Source organism: Pseudophryne corroboree, chromosome 2 (assembly GCF_028390025.1).
Source record: "Pseudophryne corroboree isolate aPseCor3 chromosome 2, aPseCor3.hap2, whole genome shotgun sequence".
NCBI classification, from domain to species: Eukaryota; Metazoa; Chordata; class Amphibia; order Anura; family Myobatrachidae; genus Pseudophryne; species Pseudophryne corroboree.
The window spans coordinates 355,676,360-355,693,768 of NC_086445.1; the positions used below are offsets into that span (position 1 = coordinate 355,676,360).

Sequence of the window (17,409 nt, forward strand, 5' to 3'; positions counted from 1 at the left end):
ATGATGTGCTCATCATCTGGAGGGGAACGAAGGAGAGTTTGGAACAGTTCATTAGAAACATCAATGACAATCTATACAATTTGGAATTTACATGTGAAATGAATGATACAAACATTAATTTTCTGGATTTAACTATCTTCATTGAAGGAAATAAGATCGAAACGAAGACATACAGAAAAGATGTAGACTGTAACAGTTTCCTAAATTTTAAGAGTAATCATCATCCCAAGTGGCTATCAAATGTCCCGAAAGGCCAGATGAAAAGACTAAAAAGAAACTGCTCTAAGAAGGTAGACTATGACATTCAAGTATTGGATCTGATGGAACAATTTGAGGAGAAACATTACATTAAGAGCGACCTCGAAAAAAGTAAGGACGAGGTAGACAAAGTAGCCAGAAGAGATCTCCTCCATTACAAAGACAAGAACACGAATAACAAACAGGATGTGATGTTTCTGACGGGTTATTCTAGCCAACGAAGGTTCCTAGAAGAAAGCATTTACAAACACTGGCATATTCTTACTGCTGACGATGACCTCAAAGAGATTTTGCCTACGAAACCAAGAATAATCTACAAAAGAGCACCCAATTTAAAAACAAGTTTGGTTAGGAGCTATTATAAGAATGAGAGTAAAGGAGGAGAAACTTGGTTGAAGGAAAAGAAGTCTGGGTTCTACAGATGCAATAATTGCATTGTATGCAAAAAAACCAGAAAGATCACTACTAAGTGTATAGACAAATATACATCTAAAAGTACAGGAAAAGAATACACTATAAGGGATAAAATTACATGCAACTCAAAAGGTGTAATTTACCTGGTGACGTGCCCATGTGGGCTACAATATGTAGGGAAAACCTACCGCAGTCTACACACGAGGATCAATGAGCATCTTAATAATATCAGGACCAACAAAGACAATCACAGTATTCCTGAACACTTTACGAAGATGCATAATAGTGATCCCATGGGTTTAGAATTTATTGGAATTAAATTAATACAAAAATCATGGAGAGGAGGAAACTGGGATAATATACTTTTGAGAGAAGAAGCCAAAATTATTTTTGAATTAGAAACTCGGATACCCAAAGGTCTCAATATAGAATGGGACCTTTTTCCCTTCCTTAAAGAATAAAACCAGACTATATGAGATGAACATTATGGGAGCCAGGGAGATACTAAGTAGTATACATTTATATGTATATATATATATATCAAATATTAGTTATTGTTAGGACTATCAAGAACTATAGTCACTGTCTTTTCATGTCTTTTAATGTATGTCGTGTATTGTCCTGTATAGTATGATATAATTCTGGAGTTTATTTATTTTCTACTAACTATGAGGAGTACTTATGGGCATGCGAAAATACGATATGCATAATGAATATTCCATCGCTGAATTACACATAAAGAGAGGGGAAAGAGAATAACATCGTGAGGAGAAGATCTCCATGGCAACAGAGCCGCCGCTTGAGAGACGTGCCCGGCCTTCATGGACGAGCGAGACAGAACAGCATGCGTCATCGCGTCCGGTCTCCATGACAACAAGCCATAACAAGCGGAAGACGTGTACGGAGCCGCATGCGTCATCACGTCCGGTCCCCATGACAACGAGCGTCAACAGGCGTTACACGTGAACGGAGGCTCGTTCACTCCGAGAATGTATACATGAAAGGAGAGTTACCATGACAACTGTGACGCAAGGCAGGGATAAAAGAACGGGGTTTGGATACGGCTCGGCCATCCTGAGGAAGCCTGCAAGTCAGGCGAAACTAGTAGATTGCGGAGCCATCTTATGTCTGCCGGCAGACACCCGTTCTACTGACCTCCTGTGACTTTGAAGTAAGTGCACTTTATATTCTTGAATATTCAGAACAAAGAACTGACGACTCCAGCCTTTATACTTGATCCTTATCCAGGAAGGACTTTATACAGGTTGGCTGGTATTAACCAGAACTTCTATTGGATCTATTTCATGCATGAGCAGTGACTGAGACATAATTTCACCTAAGGAATACAAGCATCTATTAAGTGAATAAATCGCTATTTAGCGTATCACTGATGTTTAACCCATTGGACTCACCCTCTATATGATCAATGACTGTGGTGTAACAATCACCCCCATATACCTATACGTACCTGAGGAATATAAAGATTTTTCAAGTGAATAAATCGCTATTTAGCGTATCACTGTGTTTTTTATGTTTTTTATGTTTTTTGTTGTATGTGATTGTCCCTGTGTATACCGGTATTAGGATCACTTTAGATTTTTAAGAATAGAGAGGACCTGGAAATTAGGGTCCATTATACATATACATTTATATATATATATATATAGGAAAAATTTTATCCTGTGTTAGGTTAATAAAATGTCATTTTATTTATAAATTATATTGCTTTTTGAGTGCTTTTTGAGTGATTTATATTTCTATGAGCAGATATTGCTATTGACCATCGACTCCATACCTGACTATATTAGCGCTGGGAGACATTTTTTTCTTTTCTTTAGTGTCTCTGTGGGGATAGTGGAAATCCTCATTTTCGCTCCATAGCAGCTTGATTTGATCAGGGTAGCACGACAGCGCAGTCCTCTATTCCCTGTTTTAACACAGTACACTAATTGGGGTTCCTGGTCGTGTTACGGAAAAATGACACCAAAAAAAGGTTAAAAAAATCCATGTTGACCTTTTCATGTGTCGACTATTAGTCCATGTCGACCTTGTCTATGTCGACCAATAGTGGTCGACCTAATTAATGTTGACCTTTTCATGTTCGACCATTCATACCAGAACCATATAAACACAGGCAGAGTATATGATAATAACATTTGACCTTATCCAGTAAATCAATGGGACAAGAGATTTCCATCTATGGAGTCTAGTACATCAGTATTTGTGGAGTTATATAATTGGTATAGAATTTTAGAAACATATTTAACCTAAATACAAGTTGTGAGTTGATTTTATGATAAGTGGGTGATTACCGTGCGTTTGTCATCCTTATAGATTTCTCTGGCTTCTTCATATGAGCAGATTTCTTCATTACACTCACGTTCCAGAGAGCCTGATTTTAGCTCCTCAAAGAAACTGTTTGCTCTCTTTATCCGATTCGTCAACACACCGTTGGCCTCATTACTCTGTATGAAAACTACAAAAGAACACAGTTCAACCCACCAGATAGAAATACTCAACCATTTGGCTACTATCAGCTGACACATAATGCTTCCAAATGCCGAGTGCTCTACGTGACCCTCCATCTTTGCTGATTTTCTTTTATACTGTACCATACCAATGCAGGTGGCAAATCGTCTGTAATTAAATGTCCCCCCTTTCTGTTTGATTGCCGCTATTGAAACACTAACACTAGGATGTGTACATTTCTAACTCAGGCCTGGCACTGACAGCAAACACTACAATATTTGTGCAGGCTGACCCCTATGATGTGTAATGTCTATATATGAATACAATTGCCATCAGCTGTGATCAGGATTTAAAAGTACCCAAACCTGATAAAAATGAGATGCTCTTAAAAATAGTCTAGTAATAGGGGTACATTTACTACAGCTTCTAAAACAGAGAATTGGTGATGTTGCCATTGTCGTTAAAATAAATAATAGGTTGCTATGGGCAACATCACCAATTCTCATTTTTAGAAGCTGTAGTAAATCTACCCCATAGTGTCAAGTAAGATATGTTCCAAAAAAAAGATTATTTTTCTCTGTTGGACCAATTTGTAATCACTATGTACAGGTACACACTATACAATCGCATCACACGCTGAATTAGGCGGTCACATCATCCCAATGGATGTGCTGCATGTCCAATGGAAGATTCCACAGATGATGTTGCATACCTCCCAACTTTCTCTTCTTGTGAAGAGGGACATGCCGCGCCGTAGGTCTTCAGGTGGAGGGGGCGTGGTCTCGAGATGCGGGGCATGGCCTAGCACAGCGACCCCCATTTTTGTAATTTTGGGGGCGTGCCCAGCACTCCCTGAGTGGCTGCAAATCCCCCGGCCTCTCCTCCATAGGCTGATAGATGCTGTGATCACCAGCTGCTTTGCAGAGCAGTGCAGTGGTGATCACTGGCTCTCCCAACTGTGCCCCCCCCCCCCCTTCCCGAGGGACATTGGGTCGCGAGTGGGACAGCGGGACAGTGTTCCAATTAGCAGGACTGTCCCGCTATTAAAACAACATCATGGGAGATACAGTATGATGTTGTTTTAATACATGCAATAAGTAACCATACATCGCACAGCAGATTGTGGAGTGTGTATGGCAGTACAATGTAATGTTGCATCATATCGCCATGTCGCTGGGTTGTACCATTGTCAGGTGTCGTGTGTACCCAGCACATTCAGATTTGGTCACAATTGTGTTTGAATTTAAAATGTGAATAGTGAAACAAAAATAGCATTTTACCACTTCTACAAAGTTGGCTACAAATGCAAGCAACTGCGCATACATAGGTAACAAATTAGTCTCCTCCCCTTCAAATAACAGGAACAGATGCGCCAGGAATACGATGGGAGGTGTGGCTTCACTGTGCACACCAATATATAGTATAGAATTCATACACACAACAGTATGTTGTGGATAAGTATCAAAGTCACTTTAACGCTGTGCTCGCCACACTGCGGGCTCGGTGGCTCGACTGTCAGTATTTAGAGGGGGCGTCGGTTCAGTGACCGGCGGTCTCCTGACCGTCGGTCACATAACTACATTCCTTCTAGATTGCAGCTGCAGTTTCTCTATCCTTGTATAAGTGGGTGTGTTGAAGACGTCCTGTAAATCAGGTGTGGCCAGCGAACATCAACAACTTAGGTGGCCATCTTGGGTACGTTTTGGGTTATCACGCCCTTACTGTGCATTGCCTGTATCTACATGCCGCCTCCAACATCTATCCTGACCCCCTTTGAGCATAGGCGTGCGCAGGACATTTTATTAGGGGGTGCACGATTAGAAGGGCGTGTCTAGTACCACCTATCAGGCGTGTCTAGTACCACCTATCAGGCGTGTCTACCACCACATATTGGCAGTCAATGCAAACTAAATAATATAGAGAATTGATGCACAGATTGAATTTGAACTTGTCCTCCTCCAAGAGGAACGCTGTATTCTGTGGCGTTGGCACATGATGAGGAGAGAGAGAGCGTGGGTGGGAGCATGAGCGTGCATGCACGCGGCATGACAACATCACGACACATCCCACAGGTTAGAGGAACTGGGAGTAGGATTACGTCAGTGATACTGCACCATACAAATGAATGACAACCAGACTGAGCGGAGGTGGTGGCGGGCGCAATGGGCAGGAGGACAGAAATGAGCACACTCGGCGATCGCCGGTACTGCAGCAGCAGCAGGTGTGTGTGAGGGGGTTACAGACATTAGGGGGTGCCTGTGCGCACCAGGCACGCCTATGCCTTTGAGGGCAAAACAGGATTTCTAGAGGGGGTTCCAAATGCAATCCACAATCTAATGTTCTGTGGAACTTTGGAGCAAGTGCAGGAGTCAGGTAGAAGGACCTAGCACCGACCCCTAGCATATATGTATACACATTGGACATTGGTCTTTTCTCTATCGTCCTAGTGGATGCTGGGGTTCCTGAAAGGACCATGGGGAATAGCGGCTCCGCAGGAGACAGGGCACAAAAAGTAAAGCTTTAGGATCAGGTGGTGTGCACTGGCTCCTCCCCCTATGACCCTCCTCCAAGCCTCAGTTAGATTTTTGTGCCCGGCCGAGAAGGGTGCAATCTAGGTGGCTCTCCTAAAGAGCTGCTTAGAAAAGTTTAGCTTAGGTTTTTTATTTTACAGTGAGTCCTGCTGGCAACAGGATCACTGCAACGAGGGACTTAGGGGAGAAGAAGTGAACTCACCTGCGTGCAGGATGGATTGGCTTCTTGGCTACTGGACATTAGCTCCAGAGGTACGATCACAGGTACAGCCTGGATGGTCACCGGAGCCTCGCCGCCGGCCCCCTTGCAGATGCTGAAACGAGAAGAGGTCCAGAATCGGCGGCAGAAGACTCCTCAGTCTTCTTAAGGTAGCGCACAGCACTGCAGCTGTGCGCCATTTTCCTCTCAGCACACTTCACACGGCAGTCACTGAGGGTGCAGGGCGCTGGGAGGGGGGCGCCCTGGGAGGCAAATGAAAACCTTTTTTGGCTAAAAATACCTCACATATAGCCTCCGGGGGCTATATGGAGATATTTAACCCCTGCCAGAATCCGTTAAGAGCGGGAGACGAGGCCGCCGAAAAAGGGGCGGGGCCTATCTCCTCAGCACACAGCGCCATTTTCCCTCACAGAAAGGCTGGAGGGAAGGCTCCCAGGCTCTCCCCTGCACTGCACTACAGAAACAGGGTTAAAACAGAGAGGGGGGGCACTAATTTGGCAGTAGAAATATATAAAAAAGATGCTATAAGGGAAAACACTTATATAAGGTTGTCCCTATATAATTATAGCGTTTTTGGTGTGTGCTGGCAAACTCTCCCTCTGTCTCTCCAAAGGGCTAGTAGGTCCTGTCCTCTATCAGAGCATTCCCTGTGTGTGTGCTGTGTGTCGGTACGTGTGTGTCGACATGTATGAGGACGATGTTGGTGAGGAGGCGGAGCAATTGCCTGTAATGGTGATGTCACTCTCTAGGGAGTCGACACCGGAATGGATGGCTTATTTAGGGAATTACGTGATAATGTCAACACGCGCCAAGGTCGGTTGACGACATGAGACGGCCGACAAACAATTAGTACCGGTCCAGACGTCTCAAAAACACCGTCAGGGGTTTTAAAACGCCCGTTTACTTTAGTCGGTCGACACAGACACAGACAGGGACACTGAATCCAGTGTCGACGGTGAATAAACAAACGTATTCCTTATTAGGGCCACACGTTAAGGGCAATGAAGGAGGTGTTACATATTTCTGATACTACAAGTACCACAAAAGAGGGTATTATGTGGGATGTGAAAAAACTACCGTAGTTTTTTCCTGAATCAGATAAATTAAATGAAGTGTGTGATGATGCGTGGGTTCCCCCCGATAGAAAATAGGGGCGGTATACCCTTTCCCGCCAGAAGTTAGGGCGCGTTGGGAAACACCCCTTAGGGTGGATAAGGCGCTCACACGCTTATCAGAACAAGTGGCGGTACCGTCTATAGATAGGGCCGTCCTCAAGGAGCCAGCTGACAGGAGGCTGGAAAAATATCATAAAAAGTATATACACACATACTGGTGTTATACTACGACCAGCGATCGCCTCAGCCTGGATGTGCAGAGCTGGGGTGGCTTGGTCGGATTCCCTGACTAAAAATATTGATACCCTTGACAGGGACAGTATTTTATTGACTATAGAGCATTTAAAGGATGTATTTCTATATATGCGAGATGCACAGAGGGATATTTGCACTCTGGCATCAAGAGTAAGTGCGATGTCCATATCTGCCAGAAGATGTTTATGGACACGACAGTGGTCAGGTGATGCAGATTCCAAACGGCACAAAGGTGTATTGCCGTATAAAGGAAGAGGAGTTATTTGGGGTCGGTCCATCGGACCTGGTGGCCACGGCAACTGCTGGAAAATCCACCGTTTTTACCCTAAGTCACATCTCTGCAGAAAAAGACACCGTCTTTTCAGCTTCAGTCCTTTCGTCCCTATAAGAGTCATATCTGCCCAGGGATAGAGGAAAGGGAAGAAGACTGCAGCAGGCAGCCCATTCCCAGGAACAGAAGCGTTCCACCGCTTCTGACAAGCTCTCAGCATGACGCTGAGACCGTACAGGACCCCTGGATCCTACAAGTAGTATCCCAGGGGTACAGTTTGGAATGTCGAGACGTTTCCCCTGCGCAGGCTCCTGAAGTCTGCTTTACCAAGGTCTCCCTCCGACAAGGAGGCAGTATGGGAAAAAATTCACGAGCTGTATTCCCAGCAGGTGATAATTAAATTACCCCTCCTACAACAAGAAAAGGGGGTATTATTCCACACTATACTGTGGTACTGAAGCCAGAAGGCTAGGTGAGACCTATTCTAAATCTAAAAAAATTTGAACACTTACAAAGGTTCAAATCAAGATGGAGTCACTCAGAGCAGTGATAACGAACCGGGAAGAAGGGGACTATCTGGTGTCCCGAGACATCAGGGATGCTTACCTCCATGTCCCAAATTTGCCCTTATCACTAAGGGTACCTCAGGTTCGTGGTACAGAACTGTCACTATCAGTTTCAGACGCTGCCGTTTGGATTGTCTACGGCACCCCGGGTCTTTACCAAGGTAATGGCCGAAATGATGGTTCTTCTTCGAAGAAAAGGCGTCTTAATTATCCCTTACTTGGACGATCTCCTGATAAGGGCAAAGTCCAGGGAACAGTTGGAGGTCGGAGTAGCACTATCTCGGATACTGTTACAACAGCAGGGGTGGATTCTAAATATTCCAAAATCGCAGCTGATCCCGACAACAAGTCTCCTGTGCTTAGGGATGATTCTGGACACAGTCCAGAAAAAGGTGTTTCTCCCGGAAGAGAAAGCCAGGGAGTTATCCGAGCTAGTCAGGAACCTCCTAAAATCAGTGCATCATTGCACAAGGGCCATGGTAAAAAAATGGTGACTTCCTTCGAAGCAATTCCAGGCGGCAGATTTCATGCAAGAACTTTTCAGTGGGATCTGCTGGACAAATGGTCCGGATCGCATCTTCAGATGCATCAGCGGATAACCCTATATCCAAGGACAAGGGTGTCTCTCCTGTGGTGGTTACAGAGTGCTCATCTTCTAGAGGGCCGCAGATTCGGCATTCAGTTTTGGATGTTGGTGACCACGGAGGCCAGCCCGAGAGGCTGGGGAGCAGTCACACAAGGAAAAAATTTCCGGGGAGTGTGATCAAGTCTGGAGATTTTTCTCCACATAAATATAGCTAAGGGTAAATTTATAATGCTCTAAGCTTAGCAAGACCTCTGCTTCAAGGTCAGCCGGTATTGATCCAGTGGGATAAAACATCACGGCAGTCGCCCACGTAAATAGACAGGGCGGCACAAGAAGCAGGAGGGCAGTGGCAAAAACTGCAAGGACTTTTCGCTGGGCGGAAAATCATGTGATAGCACTGTCAGCAGTGTTTCATTCCGGGAATGGAAACTGGGAAGCAGACTTCCTCAGTAGGCACGACCTCCACCCGGCAGAGTGGGAACTTCATGGGGAAGTTTTCCACATAATTGTAAACCGTTGGGAATTACCAAAGGTGGACATGATGGCGTCCCGTCTGAACAAAAAACGGGACAGGTATTGCGCCAGGTTAAGAGACCCTCAGGCAATAGCTGTGGACGTTCTGGTAACACCGTGGGTGTACCAGTCGGTGTATGTGTTCCATCCTCTGCTTTTCATACCTAAGGTACTGAGAATTATAAGACGTAGAGGAGTAAGAACTATACTCATGGCTCCGGATTGGCCAAGAAGGACTTGGTACCCGGAACTTCAAGAGATGCTCACAGAGGACTTATGGCCTCTGCCGCTAAGAAGGGACTTGTTTCAGCAAGTACCATGTCTGTTCCAAGACTTACCGCAGCTGCGTTTGACGGCATGGCGGTGGAACGCCGGATCCTAAGGGAAAAGGCATTCAGGAAGAGGTCATTCCTACCCTGGTCAAAGCCAGAAAGGAGGTGACCACACAACATTATCACCACATGTGGCGAAAATATGTTGCGTGGTGTGAGGCCAGGAAGGCCCCACGAAGAAATTTCAACTCGGTCGATTCCTGCATTTCTTGCAAACAGGAGTGTCTATGGGCCTCAAATTGGGGTCCATTAAGGTTCAAATTTCGGCCCTGTCGATTTTTCTTCCAGAAAGAATTGGCTTCAGTTCCTGAAGTCCAGAAGTTTGTCAAGGGAGTATTGCATATACAACCCCCTTTTGTGCCTCCAGTGGCACTGTGGGATCTCAACGTAGTTCTGGGATTCCTCAAAACACATTGGTTTAAAACCAGTCAAATCTGTGGATTTGAAGCATCTCACATGAAAAGTGAACATGCTCTTGGACCTGGCCTGGACCAGGCGAGTGTCAAATTGGTGGTTTTTTTCTCAAAAAAGCCCATATCTGTTTGTCCATTCGGACAGGGCAGAGCTGCGGACTCGTCCCCAGTTCTCTCCCTAAGGTGGTGTCAGTGTTTCACCTGAACCAGCTTATTGTGGTGTCTTGCGCCTACTAGGGACTTGGAGGACTCCAAGTTGCTAGATGTGGTCAGGGCCCTGAAAATATAGGTTCCAGGACGGCTGGAGTCAGGAAAACTGACTTGCTGTTATCCTGTATGCACCCAACAAACTGGGTGCTCTTGCTTTTAAGCAGACTTTTGCTAGTTGGATGTGTAATACAATTCAGCTTGCACATTCTGTGGCAGGCCTGCCACAGCCAAAATATGTAAATGCCCATTCCACAAGGAAGGGGGGCTCATCTTGGGCGGCTGCCCGAGGGGTCTCGGCTTTACAACTTTGCCGAGCGGCTATTTAGTCAGGGGCAAACACGTTTGTAAAATCCTACAAATTTGATACCCTGGCTAAGGAGGACCTGGAGTTCTCTCATTCGGTGCTGCAGAGTCATCCGCACTCTCCCGCCCGTTTGGGAGCTTTGGTATAATCCCCATGGTCCTTTCAGGAACCCCAGCATCCACTAGGACGATAGAGAAAATAAGAATTTACTTACCGATAATTCTATTTCTCGGAGTCCGTAGTGGATGCTGGGCGCCCATCCCAAGTGCGGATTATCTGCATTACTTGTACATAGTTACAAAAATCGGGTTATTATTGTTGTGAGCCATCTTTTCAGAGGCTCCGCTGTTATCATACTGTTAACTGGGTTCAGATCACAGGTTGTACAGTGTGATTGGTGTGGCTGGTATGAGTCTTACCCGGGATTCATAAATCCTTCCTTATTGTGTACGCTCGTCCGGGCACAGTACCTAACTGAGGCTTGGAGGAGGGTCATAGGGGGAGGAGCCAGTGCACACCACCTGATCCTAAAGCTTTACTTTTTGTGCCCTGTCTCCTGCGGAGCCGCTATTCCCCATGGTCCTTTCAGGAACCCCAGCATCCACTACGGACTCCGAGAAATAGAATTATCGGTAAGTAAATTCTTATTTTTATACAATAGACAGTGTACAATGGGGGTCATTCCAACCCGATCGCTCGCTGCAGTTTATCGCAGCGCAGTGATCAGGTCGGAACTGCGCATGCGCCGGCGCGATCGCCTCTGCCTGATTGACAGGCAGAGGCGGTCGCTGGGTGGGAGGGGGCTGGACGGCGGCTTTAAGCCGCCGTTTAGGGGGCGCGGTCCGGCCAACACAGGCGTGGCTGGACCGTTGGGGGGGTGGGGGGGGGGGCAGGCTGCGGCGGCTGCGTGGTGTCACAAGCAGCCGCTGTGACCCGGGCAGCGAAGAGGTTCTCCCGGCCAGCCGCAGGAGCTGCGCTGGCCAGGAGTTACTCCTCAAATGCATCGCCGCTGTGCGATGCTTTTGCATTTCTGCGGGGGGGGGGGGGGGGGGGGCGGCACTGACATGCGGCGCGGACTAGCCCTGTGCTGAGCGTCCCCCCGCATGTCTGAGTGCCTGATCGTAGCTGTGCTAAATTTAGCACATTTACGATCAACTCGGAATGACCCCCTCTGGACAGTGTATGTATGGAATACAGTATTAATAATTAACACTATAGATGGTCTTTAATATAGGCTGTATCAAACATATATAATAAACAGGTTGGATTCATTATGCCGGCGGTTCGGATACCATCGGTCAGAATACCGACCAAGGCATCTCGACAGTGAGAATCCAGACAGGGGGAACTTACCTTCCCCCAATTATCCTCTAACCCTCCCCTCCCATAGCCTAAACCTAACTCCCCCTCAGCCTAACCTTAACCTTCCTTGAGGGTGCCTAATCCTAACCTTCCCCCATTCCCACAGCCTAAACATAATCCTCCCTCCCATGCAGACTAAACCTCCCTGGGGGGTGCCTAATGCTAACCTCCCCTACCGCAGCCAAAACCTAACACCCCCCCCCCCCCCTTTCCCCCAGCTTAAACCTCCCCCTCCCCCTGCTGCCTATACCTCCCCCCCAACTCCTCCCTATCCCCTCTGGGTGTCAGTATTCCTGCGCTGAGATTCTGATCCCATTCGAGATTCCAGCACCGGTCTTCTTAGATGTGTCGGGATCCCGGTGTCTGTATTTTGACAGCCCGTCTCCCGTAATAAACACACAGACATAATAGAAACTGGAGGATACAGAACATCCTTTCTAAGTACACATTCTCCTACTTCAAGGTAGGGCACCTGTCTCTTTTTCCTGGCAGCTCCTCTCTGGTCATTTGCACTGATAGAGGGCTCAGATCCACACACACAGCCGACTTGGTAGAAGAAGCTGCTACCACTGGACATGTGCAGCAGCTCTGCAGTGTCCCTTAAACTGCATGTTGTGGCGAGAGAAAAAAAGTTACAATCTCACTTGTGCTCCAAGAATGTCCAAAACTTTAGATGGTCCTCAATATAAGGGTATTACAATATCCAAACGGATCAAATGATGTAGTGTCCAAAGGTAATCACATGGAAAATCGAAAAATCACATAATGGTGTAATATTGTAAATGAAATCAATTGCACCAGTCTTTGATTGCAGGAAAGGAAGATTGTGCGAATAGTCCCAATCAAATTCCAGGTTCCTCCTTCCTTTACGTCGACACCCGAAATGGCGACAAAAGCAAGCGAGCAAATTTTTACATCTACACTATGCTTACTTGTAGTAAATGGATGTGAAGCACATAAAGGTTTCTTTGAACTTCCATTAGGTCCTCACTGGGTATTAGTGGGAACAGTTGTTTCTCATTTCATCCGCAGAAATTTGTGCTGAATCGTGTCATCGTAGCTCCGCCACCCGCTATACAGTGCCTATTTATTCGGCACTGTATAGTGGGGGGCGGAGCCACGATGACGCGATCGTGATGTCTCACCCCCGGACTGTCCACTTCCCTGTCATCACGCCCCTGGACAGTCCACATTGGCTCTGACCACGCCCTCGGACGGCCCATCATGCCGCCGGCCAAGCCCCCATGCACCTACAACGCTGCCTCCTCCCGGAGGAAGGGGCAGCAAGGTAGGCAAGTATGCCTTACAAGTGTCTTTGAATAATTCAGTAGTTAAGAGGGAGGCTGAGAACACAGGTAAAGGCACTTACTTACCCTATTTTGCAGACTGTGACCGGTCATATATGCAGTCCATTGTATCTCACTAGTTTCCTGTTACCTTTGGATTGGATTGTGTGTGTGCCTACGGAGTGTATTCAATAGCTGTCGGAAGCTGCCGTCTTGTCGGAAAACAAGTGGATCGGCAGAATAGCCACCGATCCACGTGCTTCTGTCGGAAACGGGGCGGATTTGGCCCCGTTTCTGACAACTTCAATCCGACATTTAAAAAAAAAGTCGGATTGAGTTGAGGAGACGGGGGAGCGGGGTGAGGGAGGGAGAGAGAGTGCTTGCCGGCGGGGGCAGCTGGAGCCGCGGGCGCTGGAAGACACGGCTCCTCCCTTATGTCCCCCCGGCCAGGCACCTCTCGCAACACTCCCCGACCGGCACTGAATGCGGCTGTGTGGCTGTCTCCAGCAGCTCCCTGTGTTCTCACACACGGGAAGCTGCTGACAGCAGCAGCACAAACGAGAGGGAACGGCCAAATCCGACTGTCCGATTTGGGCGCTCATTGAATAGGGCTTGTCAGATCCATTCCTACAAATGCATGTCGGAATGGATCCGACACTTATTGAATATACCCCTCCGTGTACAAATGACACTGAGGATGAGACATCCCTACTTTCATATTTACTTATCATATTTACTATTTTATAAATATGGTACATCATTTTATTTACATGAACATTGCTTGGTGTCGGGGGGGGTGGGGGTGTTGGGAATGGGGGGCAGGATCTCCACGATTCGATGATGCATGAGGTAGCAACCCTACCTGGACCCTGTATTTTTGAGCCCCACATATGCCTCTCCAACTTCCCATCTACCATTAAAGGTCTCCTCAACACAATTCCATGCACCTAGCTTTCATATTAATAAGAATATTAACAAATAAACATAATGCATATTTTTTATTACAAAAACTAATACATTTTAAACCACACAACTATAAAGTGAGAGAAGTAGTGAAAGTGGTAGGATCACCCGGCAAGTCCAATACACTGACCTAGCTTACAGGGAAACGTACGTTTAGACATAATGCTATTGTTTGCTATCTGTTACTGAGTAAAGAAATTGCTCTTTACTGAGGCTTAAATGTAAGTCTAGAATTTGCATATTGGTCCTATCAAGTAGCTGTTCTGAGCCAGTGAAAACTGTCCCATGTGCCTGGAAGTGCTGGCTCCTGATTTAAGCTAACCATACCTCCCAACTCTCCCGATTTTTTTGGACTGTCCTGCTGTAAATGCACCGCAATTGCACTGCGCACGTGCCAAGATACTTTTACGATGCTCGCAGTAAAAAGGCAGGCGTGGCACAGCCATTTTTTTTGCGTGTTTCTGCCTTCAGCTGCGATCGTTTGTGTAGAAAAACTGTGTACACAGTTGTGGAGGACTTTGCGATGGCTCCGGTGGCGCCTCTTCTATTCTGGCTGGCTGCTTCACGTGCAATGATTTGCAAATGTGTAGGCTAAAAAAAATCGCAGCTGTGTAGGCATGTCTCTACAAATTGTATTCAGGCCTAGAGTGTCTTCTTGCTAGTTGTGGTAAATTCTGGGGGACCCCACTATCTTTGTGCCCACAGTTTGTCCAATACCTGCCAAGCCTGGCAAAGCACTATCCGGCTCTCGCTACATGTGCCAGGGACAGACAGACATATGATAGATGATAACCTGTTAATTTGTAAATAACTCTGTTGCGGTTAAAGGGTACGGTTCGGATGTACTCAGTTCTCGAAAACGGCATTGTATTGGCTATCTGTCTGTCAGCTGTTTTGGAACCAACAAGAGAAATCTGGATAAATCCTAACTTGCGCTAGTTTAGTGTTAGGAACAGAGTAAATCCAAACCCACTCATCTCTGTTAGCGGTGTTGTGCTTCTGTTTTCTATGGCACACCTATGTACAGAACTCTTGTGATGCCATATAAATAAAATATAACTGTAATGAGTACTGTCCTTTTTACTTTAAATAATTATCAATTAATAAAGTATTTTTACTGCCAAGATTTATGCGTCACATGAATGAGGTTAAAATAGGTTAAAATAACAGTCATGTATTCGCCATTGAGCAAGATGTGCATAGGAGTCCCACCTACTCAAGTGCAATGATCTCGCAAATGTAAGCAACAGCACGCATGTACTGTATATAATCAGTGGGTCTTATTCAAGATGAGACAGAGATGCGATCGCATCAAATTGATGCAAACGTTTCTGTCCAAGTGATAGGCAGAGGCGTTTGTGGGGCGGTCGGGCGCAATGACACATCATTGTGGGGGCATGGTGTCGGGAAAGCGCGTGGGATTGAATTGTGATCACTTTGCCTGTGCTGGGCGGGCCCCAGCATGCAAGTGCTCATCGATAATAAACTTGGTAGCAGTATGCAATGTCAAAATGCAGCAACAAAAGCAAGTAAGGTGTTAGCATGCATTAAACGGGGAATGGAGACAATGGATGAGAGTGTAATCCTGCCACTGTATAAATCATTGGTGCGGCCACACCTGGAATATTGGGTACAGTTCTGGATACCTCACTATAAGAAAGATATCTTGAAACTCGAAAAGGTTCAGAGGCGAGCCACCAAACTGGTTAAGGGGTTAGAGGCACAGGATTTTGAGGAAAGACTTCAAAGGTTAGATTTGTTTACACTGGAAAAGAGGCGACTGAGAGGAGACATTATTCATATATTTAAATACATTAAGGGACAATACAAGGATTTATCAAACTATTTGTTTATCAAAAAAACACTACATAGGACACGAGGACTCCCCCTGAGGTTAGAAGAAAAAAAATTCCATACACAACGGAGAAAAGGGTTCTTCACAGTAAGAGCAGTAAGGATTTGGAATTCTTTGCCAGAGAAGGTAGTAATGGTGGACTCAATCCCTAAGTTTAAAAATGGATTAGATAAATTCTTAGCGGAAAAAAATATCCAAGGATACAGCATTTAATTAAGATTAAAAAAATAAAAAAATATTATACAGGTTGAACTCGATGGACATTTGTCTTTTTTTCAACCTGAACAACTATGTAACTATGCTTCTAGCCAGTTGCAAGTTTTCTAAATTAGCAAAACTGCAACTGAAGTTGAATAGGGTCCAGTGTCTCTTAAATTGTCCCAACACTTTGTAAGTCCTTTGTACAGACTGTGAGCAAACTTCAGTCATATTTTCTGATATCCAGACCTGTTGTCCATCCCGCGCCAGCCAGTACTACACCACACCAGTACAACACTACACCAGCACCATCCCATAACAGTACCATCCCACCCACACCAGTACCACACCACACCAGCACCATCTCACAACAGCACCATACCACACCAGCACCATCCCACAACAGTATCACAACAGCACCATCCCACACCACAGAAAGATTATCGGGAAACAAAATGTCCACAGATAAAGCTGTACAATTTGTCCCTGTTCTCGGACATAAAATTTCCGAAAAGTGTACCAAAATGCAAATCACCCTAATAAGTATAACCAGATGCATCTAATATGGAGTTCTAAAAGAAGTGTAGTAATTAAAGGTTGATACCATTATGGGTTGAACTCCAAATTCATAGCCAAGATTATGTTTCAGGCAGCATTATCTGGCATGAGAAAAACTTCACAAATGTATTATGTTGTTTTTAAACATAAATATAAAAGATCAGAAATAAAGTTATGTATCTGTAGTCTTGATCATTGTCATCCCATATTATCACTTACCTGCATACGTTGGGAGAGGCATGAAAAGCAGAATAAACCACAAATACAAAGATTTCTCCTGCTGTAACCACATGGTTGGAGGGTTTTCTGCTGCAGCAATGACTGCTCTCAGAGGAACATTGCTGGTCCAAAGTTTATTGTTAAATATTTGGAGTTAGGGGGAGGGGAGAAACCAAAAAGTGCTGCACGGCAGTACAAAAGGGCTGAGGTTATACTTCACAGGGCTTCATAGTTAGTACAGGATTTCTAGTAAATACTGAATAATGCACTTTTTTTTCTAGGAAAAAAAAAAATATAGAGGTCAGTAATGATGTTGTATTTTATATTATCTGAATTCTTTTAGATAATCTTACATAAATAATTGATGCATGAATTGAATGCAGACGGCTCTGCTAGTTACACATACTGCAATATCGGCATCCATCTTGAACTATGAGAGGTATCCTAAAAGTGATACCTCTTTTCCACTGGCGCTAAAACCCGGGTTATTGCCATGATAACCCAGGTCGTG

The 17,409-nt window shown here is 45.4% G+C and overlaps 1 protein-coding gene and 1 long non-coding RNA gene across 4 annotated transcripts in view; one reads left to right on the forward strand and one right to left on the reverse strand.

The window, feature by feature from the left end:
- LOC135019801 (uncharacterized) overlaps nucleotides 1-3,333 on the forward strand; it is a 55,334-nt gene extending 52,001 nt beyond the window's left edge. For all 3 annotated transcript variants that reach the window (XR_010217318.1, XR_010217326.1, XR_010217323.1), the window contains exon 3: nucleotides 3,007-3,333. This is a non-coding gene — a long non-coding RNA (uncharacterized LOC135019801). The remainder of the gene's footprint in view (nucleotides 1-3,006) is intronic.
- The window catches only part of F7 (coagulation factor VII), a 122,707-nt gene extending 105,672 nt beyond the window's left edge, over nucleotides 1-17,035 (reverse strand). Inside the window, exons 1-2 of the mRNA XM_063953127.1 lie at nucleotides 16,899-17,035; nucleotides 2,985-3,148 (exon numbers count right to left, since the gene is read on the reverse strand). Of these exons, the coding sequence (XP_063809197.1) occupies nucleotides 2,985-3,148; nucleotides 16,899-16,971 (237 nt within the window). The 5' untranslated portion in view covers nucleotides 16,972-17,035. The remainder of the gene's footprint in view (nucleotides 1-2,984; nucleotides 3,149-16,898) is intronic.
- Nucleotides 17,036-17,409: the final 374 nt, after the last annotated feature.